The sequence below is a fragment of the Toxorhynchites rutilus genome, chromosome 3 (assembly GCF_029784135.1).
Source record: "Toxorhynchites rutilus septentrionalis strain SRP chromosome 3, ASM2978413v1, whole genome shotgun sequence".
Classification (NCBI taxonomy): domain Eukaryota; kingdom Metazoa; phylum Arthropoda; class Insecta; order Diptera; family Culicidae; genus Toxorhynchites; species Toxorhynchites rutilus.
Genome location: NC_073746.1, coordinates 273709690 through 273720039, shown reverse-complemented (window position 1 = coordinate 273720039; position 10350 = coordinate 273709690). Strand labels below are relative to the sequence as shown.

The window sequence follows — 10350 nt, the reverse complement described above, 5'->3', positions numbered from 1 at the left end:
TCATCTCTAATGTTGATAGCGCTAGTTGGTTCAAATCTGCCATATAACCTTATTTTCGAATTTCTCGAGCCAATATTAACTATTCTTATACTGTTCTGTTCGAATATACGGGGGGAATTCCGATTCCTGGTTACTGTTACAATTTGTGATCTCCTCCAGATAGTTTTGGTTCAAAAGAATCAAGCTGCAGTCGAAGATAAAGCACTTCGACTGATTCTAACTGACCATACAGACATTCACCAATCCGTAGGCCTATATCAGTCACTCTAACAGGTATCTGTCATTCGTGACTTGTTGGGGATGGGGCTTGAACCCGTAGCGTGTGACGCAGTAGGATGTTAGGTTCCATACCACGTCATAACTGTCCCCGTTTTTTTACTTGCGTAAAACAAAGTTGAATATATCGAATCCAAAAACATTCACTGAGCCAACATCAGTTCGACCTAAAACAAAGGGAGAATGAACAAAAAAATGTATCCTACCGAGTACAATTCTCGAGCTCGTTGAAGAGCCCGACAACAAAATTGCCACGAAAAACAGAAAAAAGAAACTCAAAGAAAGGAACAGATCGGTATGATTACAAAATCGAAATTTCATTTGATATAGATGACAGCGAAATCTCTTAACATTTTGTTTTCTTTATTTACTTTTTTTCTAGCTGATTAAAATATCTAATAGCTAAAAATTGTAGCAGTTACTATGTGTGTGTGTGTCTGTGTGAAATATTGTTTTACTTTTTTTATGATTTCTGGTTGTTTTTTACTGCTAAAGAGCGACAACAATATTTGTTTTGTTTGTATTTTTTTCGGTTTTGTTTTCACTGTAATTACAACTTTCGGCTAGTTTATTTTATCCTGTGACATCATCGCGCACGATTTTCTCCAGCCATTGGATATTTTTATCTGTTTGTTTGCTCAGCAAGTTCTCTCTACTGATGCTATATATTGATTTTACGTTCTTGTTGCGCAATCACTTTAGATTGATTCGTCCGCTGCGCTCTCTGTCCCTTTTGTTTTTAAGAGTTAAATTTAAATTACTTATGCATTAATATATATACTTTTTCTTTATACTACAAAAAAGGTTTTTCATTGATTCTGTATTTATTTAAAATAATTTATTGTTTGAATATTATAATTATGCTGGTCTCGTCGTTTCGTACGATGATTTATGTCTGTGTTTTTGCATCCACTATTCCCACTCTCAGGCAATATTTTGGATATGAGACCATTGCTGTGATTTTCAAAAATTTTGTTTGCCACACTTTTTTTTTCTTCAACGGTATTACGGTTACTTTTTTTTTTGCTGTCGATCAAATTTCAAACATTAAGAGAAGTTTTGTTGTTGTTTCTTGTTGCTGTTTGTTTTTTTTTCTTTCTCATAATTCCGTACGTCTTACACGTGTGTCACAATGCTCAAAAAGACTGTTGCTATCAATAATGGTACATGTGTGTACTATTTTTTTTAAATTTTCCTCTCATGTTTTTCGTTAATAGTAATATAAACAATTTTCCCACACTACTACACAAGGTATACCTACAAACGTTCTCGCCTTCCCTCTAGAGTAGCAATCGATGCACATTTACAGCATTTTTTCCTTGCGTCATCAATTAAAAAAGACGTACCGCGCGAATGCGATTGGCGTTCACTCGAGAGCGCATTTTTCGTTAAGGATAGGGCGGCCCCCATTTACACACTTCTTGATTGAACATTAAATTTCTTAAAGTAAAAAAAAAACTTCACCCGGCGCACGATACATGCGCGCATGGTTTGGGCATCGAAAAGAGACGAAAATAAACAAAACTCTAGGGTAGTAATAATAAACACCACAAAAATCTTCATTAACAGAAGATTTTCGATTATCCTTCGACACAATATTCGCATTTTCTCTGCTCTGTTTTACACAACAGTCAACAGAGAAGAACAAAAACCGAAACATTAACTATAACTTGCTAGTTTTGAAACTACTTTTTTGCTCATTGAATTTTTTGCAGGAATTGTGACTCTTTGTTTTGATTTTCTAAACTTGCATTTGTGTGTGTATGTGTTTATGCGATTGAGGGGATTCCTCTGCTTTAGTTAAGAATAATATTGTTTTGAAATATTCTTATTTGTATCGACTTGAATTTTTTTAGGTTTCAATTTACTTGGTTTTTGATTCTCGCATTGTCCTCTGCGAGGCTTCCTCTATTAGTGTTATTCTTGCTGTTTAAATATTAAATTCATCTATAGAAGTAATGTTGCTTTCTTGCTTTTTTCCCTTTTTTTGTCTACCTCGCTAGTAAATTGTAATAACTTTTTTTGTTTTCACGGTGTTTGCGATTTTATTCACATCTTTTGTTTTTCTTCCCTCTTTTTTTCTGTTGAATTTTCCTCTTCGCATTAAATTAATATTTAAAAATTAAAAAAATATATATAATATAATATTTTTATGTGTAAGAATTAAAGCTAACCCATCGTAGAAGTAGCTGCTGACGCTATAGCCCCTTGACTGGAACTGCTGTCCACGCCAACGGGTACGGACTGTGACGACGTAATATCCTCCGCCCCGCCGACAGATGGCGCACCGGCAACGCCACCCTGGCTGCTTCCGCTGCCACCGCCTTGCACCTGAGAGCCGTCCGCTGCGGTGCCACTATTGCTGCTGCTACCACCGCCACCACCACCATTGTTGCTGCCAGTGCTGTTGGCTCCGGCTCCGGCTCCATTGCCGCCATCCGCCGTGCTCGAAGACTGACCGGCTTTCGCGTCGTTTGGATTGCGGGGCCTAAGGATCAGATTCAGGCTCGGTTGGATCGCTAGCTCTGGAAGAAACGACAAAAAGTGGTGTTATTTTTCGAATTCAAAATGTTAAAAATTATCAATAATATAAAATCTGTGCTGGCAACTTTTAACATAAAAATGAGAAGGGTTGCCAATAAAGTATGAATACAATGGGTTCAAGATTCGCTTATTATATTTTTTCGCTTATTTTTCGTCGGTCTTCTTCCGCCACGTTCAGTGCCTATCACCGACACCACGGAGGCGATGACTCCATCTGGATTCTAACTATCAGACTTAACAATTCATGAACCGGTTAAATAGTTTGACTTCCCTTCCAAAGGAAAACGTAACCAGAGATTTTTTGCCGCAGAAAATCCCAACGATGCCAACTGGGATTGAACCTAGGCCTGCTGGGGTGTGAAGCTGTTACGCTAACGCCTAGCCACTGGCGTCGTCTAAGGACGGACCTAGTTGCATGCCAAATTCAAAAGGAGCTCGCTGAAATATTGAGAGCACTGAAATATGCGATTTTAAATTTTCGCGCAGAATCCTTCCTTGGATTTTTCCAGTATTTGTTCGGCACCAAATTCTGTCAAAATCAACAGGGGCTATTTGTCGGACCTGCCTTAACTTAATTCATTCAAGAGGACGGATCGCAGCACTTGTAAAGCTCTGTTTAGTGTAGTAGTTTTCTATAGGAGTTTTGGTGTTACGTCAGATCATGTGACATTTTTATGATTTTGAGAAAAACGAACTAGAAGTTTGGTACTGTAAGGGGATTTTCGTTGAGCATTCAAAACAATTTCGATACGTTATTCCTGCTGTACGCGTGATTTTCCAAATCTGATAAACGTGGAATGTAGCTTATGAAATGCTTAACCTAATACAATCGATAACTCGAAGTTTTGCGACTTGGTCTCCTCCTAACACCGATCAAATGCTTGCGCTTCAGTGTAAATTCTGGAGAAACTTCATGAAAATCAACGACACGATGGTAGCTGACGAAAGCATCTTCATATATAACCTAGGAGAAAGACGACCAACCAAACATCACAAAACAATTGAAAACAGAAATTCATTGCAAACTGTACAACAAATCGAGAAGCAGATATTTAATTTCCCGAACGCGATCAATAGTCTCTTCATCAGTAATAATAGAGACGTTTTCATTTGAACGATTTCACGAGATTACCATATATTTCGTTTTACTTATGCTCAATTTTAATTGCTTATACTTCAACCATCTACCTAAAAAAATGCAAATCTCCTTTTAAATGTGACGCTACCTGATTTAAATCATATGTAGCGAATGGAATGAGAAGCAGAGAATAATATAAACTTCCAGCACCGAAAGCGACCATGACGTTTTGGTTCACATGCTAACCCGTGTTTAACTAAAGCAGAGTTCTCTCGTTCTCGTTTGAGTTATAACTCGTAACATGTAGCAACGCAGAGCGAAGCGAATAAACCGTTGGTTATACGCGTTCGATGCGTACACATTGTAGCTGGTAGTACGGGTTCCAGACGGCAGAGCAGTACTCTAATATTGAGCGAACTTAGCACACAGAGGAAAGCTTTCAAACAGTAAATGTCGGCGAAGATTTCGTCTTGCGAGAGATAAAGCCTAGTTGTCTAGTTTGCATCCAAAGGCACATCAAGGTCATTAACACTTTCGTCGTCCCGTCACCCAGATATGGGTGACACTTTCCGCATTCAAATTGAACAGGTTTTTAAAAGGAATTTGGTATAATAGGCATCTAAATGTAACTGGAGGATATGTAGAAAAATAATAAAATCATAACCATATTATTATAATGTTTATACTATACTTTTCATTTATTTACAGTACGGATGGTTTGTACTGCAGTTTTTTTGCGAAACCCATATAAGATGACTTTGGCTTGTTTTATTGATGTCAAATCGTCTTCAAATTATAACAAATATTCCTATGTGAAAGTTGTCTACAAACTAAGTTTGATCTTCATTTAATAATTTATTCGCAAGTTGGGCCCCGCAAGGAACTCAAAAACGTCGCTTTGGGCGACGAACGTGTCAATCCAATTCGCGCGCGAGGTAGAACGACGTTTGGAAGTCTGTAATCGAAGGAGATAAGATTCCGTTTCTTTGCAAACCACACGGCTGAGCATTCAGCATTCACATTCACTTATAGAAATTCTAGTTGACTGAAAGTGATGAATGCCTTCGTGTTAAGGGATAGCAGTAGAGGAGGATGATGGGGGAATTCAGTTTAAATAGCGTCTGTTCGCTCTTTATGTGCTAGAGACGAATGAACTCTCTGAGTTTAAAGTCTCTTTAATTCAATACCGTTACCGTTTATGAGCTGTCGAACAAACGAAAATGAAAGTACTCTCAAAACGTTTCACTAACGGAACAATCCAGATAAATATCAATGGTTAAACAGAAGCTTCAAGAAGCTGGCCTGAATCATTTTTTCGACAACGTATACCTAAATAGAGCACATTTCCGACCAAAATAATGGCGGTTCGTTGTATTAATGTATCAATACAAGGTGTAGAAAAAAAAGAAATCCGTTGAATTCGAAGATTTCATCTTGCATAGTTAGAATCATCTGAATTGGATCAAATATGCATAGTTCTGTACGAAATCCCATCTTTCTAATGTCACCTAAGGTAATCTGATTGTACAACGCGTAATTACTAACTCCATTTATCGGAAATTTTTTTTTTTCTAACCTGATATATTGAAACAACACTAACACTATCATCGATCTATTTCATGACATATTCTTGCGATAACAGTGAATTTCGTTGGATCCGATCACTGAGCTTTCTTCTTTTTGTGTTTTCATTGTGATTTAGGATGATCTTGAACCTACAGTATATTTGACTGTATGAATATACACAATCTAGCGTCCACAGGCGAGAATCGACTTGTGATTTTCAACAGTTAAAACCCTATTTTTTTCTTCCAGGCTCAAAAAACAACACAGCACAAATTATGCGAAACTTGAAACTGACGCTTAACCGCTGGAATTCAGCCCAGCTAATTCAGCGCTTACCTTGCTCCGTGAAGTTGAACAGTGGCGGAAATTCGCGCCCACTCGGTAGCGTCTTGTTGCCCTCTCGCAGCTCGTTGAAAAACGGATGCGCGCATGCCTGGATCGGCGTGATCCTAGTCCCTGGTGTGTACTCCAGCAGCCGGGAAACCAGTGCGATGGCGTCCGACGGGGTGCGTGCCCGAAATACCTGTCGTGTAGGAAGGAGGAAACGAGATGTGCAATTAGTAAATGTTACGTTTTTAACCTGCAGAATTATGCGCTGTCGTTAGAAAATATAAGGGGTTAAGAAAGTGAAAAATTGGGTAGAAAAGAAGTAAATCAAACAAAGAAAGTAATAAAAAAGGAATAATCTATATTACGAAACAAAAGAGGGAATGTGTCAAAAACAATAAAAAGTTATCGTATGAATAAAATGATAATTCATGAACGGTTTGATAGTTACAGAAAAGAATGAAAAACGATGTATGGGAAATCTGCGCGATTCACTCGTTTACTATCAATGTCACCAGACGCGATCGATTTCGACCCATGTCAGCAGCAACTACCGCAAAACGAAACACGTAAACTAACAATCGGGATAATAGAGCACAGCTATCGTGAAAAATGAGAAAAAGTAAAGTAAAATAACACAGCTTAGTAGCGCGCAGATTGGTGTGTCGTGGCTCAACAGTTCTCATCACGCGGTAACGGCAATCAGGTGCAATGAACAATCTCACACAACTCGTCTAGAAACTCACTCTGGTGTTTGTAAAAAACGAACACAATTCAGCTACCAAAACAGCCATGAGCTAACCACTCTTTCTTTTGGAAAGGAGGTTTAGAAAATCAATGAGAAATGGAGAATGTGTCACTCATGCAATCGGGTACGAGCGGCGAGAGAAAGCTATGAAGCCATGGCACAAGACAGCAACCCTACTAAGCTGGTTTTGTTTAATTGGCGAATTCGATATGCGCGAAATTTTTTTTTAACAGATGGTGTGGAATCGACTGGTGAGCTAAACAACAGATGGGTGTCGTATTTTTCCTGGGATTAGTCCAACCAACAGAGCAACAACAACAGATCAGAATGGTCTTGGGGGTTAATAACGGAGAAACACGAATACAAGAACGAACGAATGGATCGACGTGGATCAAGACTCAAGAGGGATCTTGGCTTTTTCGACGAAATACCGGTGCTAGCTTAATCCGAGTTCAACGAGATGTTCTTAACTCTAAAAAAAAATTCTATAATACAAGATCATCAAAGTTTGTGTCTGACCCCTTTGTCAACAACAAACGAGGCCTTCCTATCTGTTTTTTGTTTATAATTGACAATTTATAAAATAGTTTCATGATTTGTGATAAAACCATAGTGTTTGTAACGGATGAGAATATTAATTCGAAATGATGCAAAACGACAAGGTTTTAAACTATTAATATAAATAAAAATCGAAACCATAAAGCACAATTTATACCTCTCGCTGTGACACGTGACATGCGCGGTATCGACTCTCAAATCAGAAGAGATAAACAGAAAATATATTCCTTGCCACGGTTTCAAATCTTATTTGATATAGTAGGTACATGTATAAAATAAGCTTGGCCTATCCACCTATAGCCTCAATTTAAATTTTCTCATGCATGCAAAAACGTAGTAAGGAACACATAACGTTCAACATAATGAGGCATGGTTTAGTTGGAGTGGCATATTAATCCAGGGTCAAAGCCACAAAATAATCTTCTTCAAGAGCAGAATGTGATGAGGTATATCAGCTTTAGAAAACAGAACATTGTAAGTCGTTATTCACCTATGACCACTTTGCCCCAAACATCGAAATAATGTCTACGCTAATTGATCACTGAAATTAAACAATATATCTGTTCACCTCTCAAGAATATGTGAACAGTCGTCCAAACTGATGATTTGTCCATTATATCAGATTGAATAAACTAAATTTCACGATAAATTCCTTAGATACCATGCGGTCAGAACTACGGCCGAATGGCTATCAAGAGAGCAATTTCTGTTTTCATTTGTATTTTGACATGCGACAGCTCTACTGAAGTGCAGGGGTCCTCAAAAGTGATTAAATTCTTCAAACATAAGGTGACTATCAATACGGCATGGATGCATTCCCATGGTCTTTCGGGGCTCTGCCACGGATGTGACCCTGCTTGCGGTGAAAAGTTCCATTTGCACAGTTGGAACAACGTCCAAGGTTTTTGTATGGATTTGGGACAGTAGATTGCACTTCAAACGATGAATTTGACACTCTCAGAACCGGAATGACCTTGCTGTACTTGCATCAATAACTTTCTTCAGGAAACAAGCTGGAATCACCAGCCGTTTTACTACGGATAATGATTCACGCCGGTGAAAAAACGAATGCTGGATCTTGTATAGTCTTGCTTCTCTTCGACCAGCCAAAGTAGACGAACTTGATGGGTCGCTACTTGAAAGCGTTTTCCAGTAAGCTTTCTGATCTATGTGGAATGTTTCTGGTGAGTCCTCCAAGTTGTCGTCTGAAACGCATCCCAAATCAGACTCAACGTCGATGCTGGTTGCTGGAGAGCCTTGATAGTACGTCTGCATAACCGAAGTTGTTGGTAGAAACGAACACAATATCGAAATCGTACACAAGTGATGATGGGAACTCCTTTCTTCGATCCTAAGACTGTCACTAATGGGCTGATGGTCAGCCTGTTACTTGAACCTGCGTCCCAGCAGTATGCGGTGAAGTTCGGTAAAAATAAAAACCTCTCTGGATCCGGCCGTAGTTCGTTTTCGTTAACGACGTTCTCCAGTTTTACATGGAATCTATATTCTTGCAAGCGGTGGAAAATGATGCAGAGCGTCTGATGATATTGCCGAGCATGCATGCTCTCTGAAGACGATGAAGTGGTCCAGAAATACTTCATGAATCGTCAGCTTCCACCTGGAGATCTGCGTCCGACAGATCGATATTCTTACACATACATCTTACTTTCTGCTAAATTCGCAAAATTGTCCTTCTATATGGACAGAGGGAAATTCTGCGACTTCAGCCCAGTCGAGTACCGTTCCCATTTCACCTGTACATACAATACTTTCTTTGCATGTACGTAAACTATAATTCATATCATAATAAACTGCGAGTAAAAGAACCGGTTTGTTTAGCCCATTAACGACCAAACTGTAAGAAATCTATTTTTAACGAAAACCATTGGTGTAATTTTGATAACTGGCGTTACAGAAACCCAAACCTTCAAGAGTTATTTTTTCCCATTCTTTCGTTTTCCGGAAAATGACAAAAATATAAAGGAGGTTGTGTCCAAAACACGACCACGTTGTTGACGTAGAACTACGCTGTTATTTTGCTCAAATCGCTTGTTAATAATTTCGGATAATATTTTACACGCACATACACTTATCTCCGCTTTGCGCATCTCTCAACAAAAGCTCATTCTATTAATATTTCCGGTCTCGATTAGTATGGCTACTGTCATGCGAAACCAAATCATACACAACATTCCTAAAAAAATATTTTCTAGGTGAGCCGATGATAGCCTAGTTTGATGATTCCTTACACAATTGTGTAGTTCAGAACCTTAATGGAATGGCGTCAGTTTGATGTAATGATTGCAACGCCAGAGACATCAGCGAGTAAGTAATTTGATCGCGTCCGCAGCTCAATTCGAAACGAAGACATGTGATGACGCAAAACAAGGAAGAACAAGCTATGTTCATTGCTTCGTATCTAGGACGATACTGAAAGTTCGCCTCACCAAGATCCAATATATACGCTCTAGGCAAATATTCCTGTTTGTTCGTTCTTCTTCTTCTTTTCTTTGATCACGGTGACTTATGGTGATTTATATCATTCCCCTTTGTTGACCTCCGATAAGTTGCTCGTTATTGCCGGCATGGGTAGAGAAGAAGCTCCCAAGTGAGTAGAACAAATGTTTGGGAAAATGGAAATGCTTATAAATTTCATCAATTTAAACCGTTTACACATCAGGAGATTGTAATATATAGCATTAACACAAGTCTTAGGAAATTTCCGATTCGTTTCGTATGTAAATCGTTAACTTTATTTCATAAAAACGTGACCTGTTTTCTGATTTGGCACCCTTAATGAAAGACGTAGTGCTGCGTCAAAATCTAAAAATCACCAAACAAAAACATTGGTCAAAACCTACATTTTTGTTCCTGTAGGAGGTTCAATCCAATGGTATTTTTTATTTTTTACATATTTTTGGATTTTATAATGTTTTGTTTTTTGTTAGGTTATGTACCTTCCGTACATAGTTGCTTTAACCCTTTGCGGTCGTATTGAATTTTTATATGGGTGTCGTTGGTCGGAATTAATTTCCCTTGAAAGCGCATGTTTCACAACATGTATCATGTGAGTTAATGAAAGTAAGGTAAGATCTGGTTTTTTCTCGTAAAATTTGGATATGTACTTACTGAACAACGTGTTTTAATGTGTGTTTTATATAAACAATATATTTTATAATTCACCTTCGTGTATATGACACGAGAATGATCTACAAGTCGTTCCACAAATTTTCGTAATAATGGACTAAGCTAT

The 10350-nt window shown here is 38.3% G+C and overlaps 1 protein-coding gene across 1 annotated transcript in view; it reads right to left on the bottom strand.

Annotated features, from left to right (window-relative positions):
• Positions 1-622: 622 nt before the first annotated feature.
• Positions 623-10350, bottom strand: part of LOC129774236 (uncharacterized) — a 43920-nt gene continuing 34192 nt past the window's right edge. Inside the window, exons 3-4 of the mRNA XM_055777944.1 lie at positions 5801-6066; positions 623-2801 (exon numbers count right to left, since the gene is read on the bottom strand). Of these exons, the coding sequence (XP_055633919.1) occupies positions 2446-2801; positions 5801-6066 (622 nt within the window). The 3' untranslated portion in view covers positions 623-2445. The remainder of the gene's footprint in view (positions 2802-5800; positions 6067-10350) is intronic.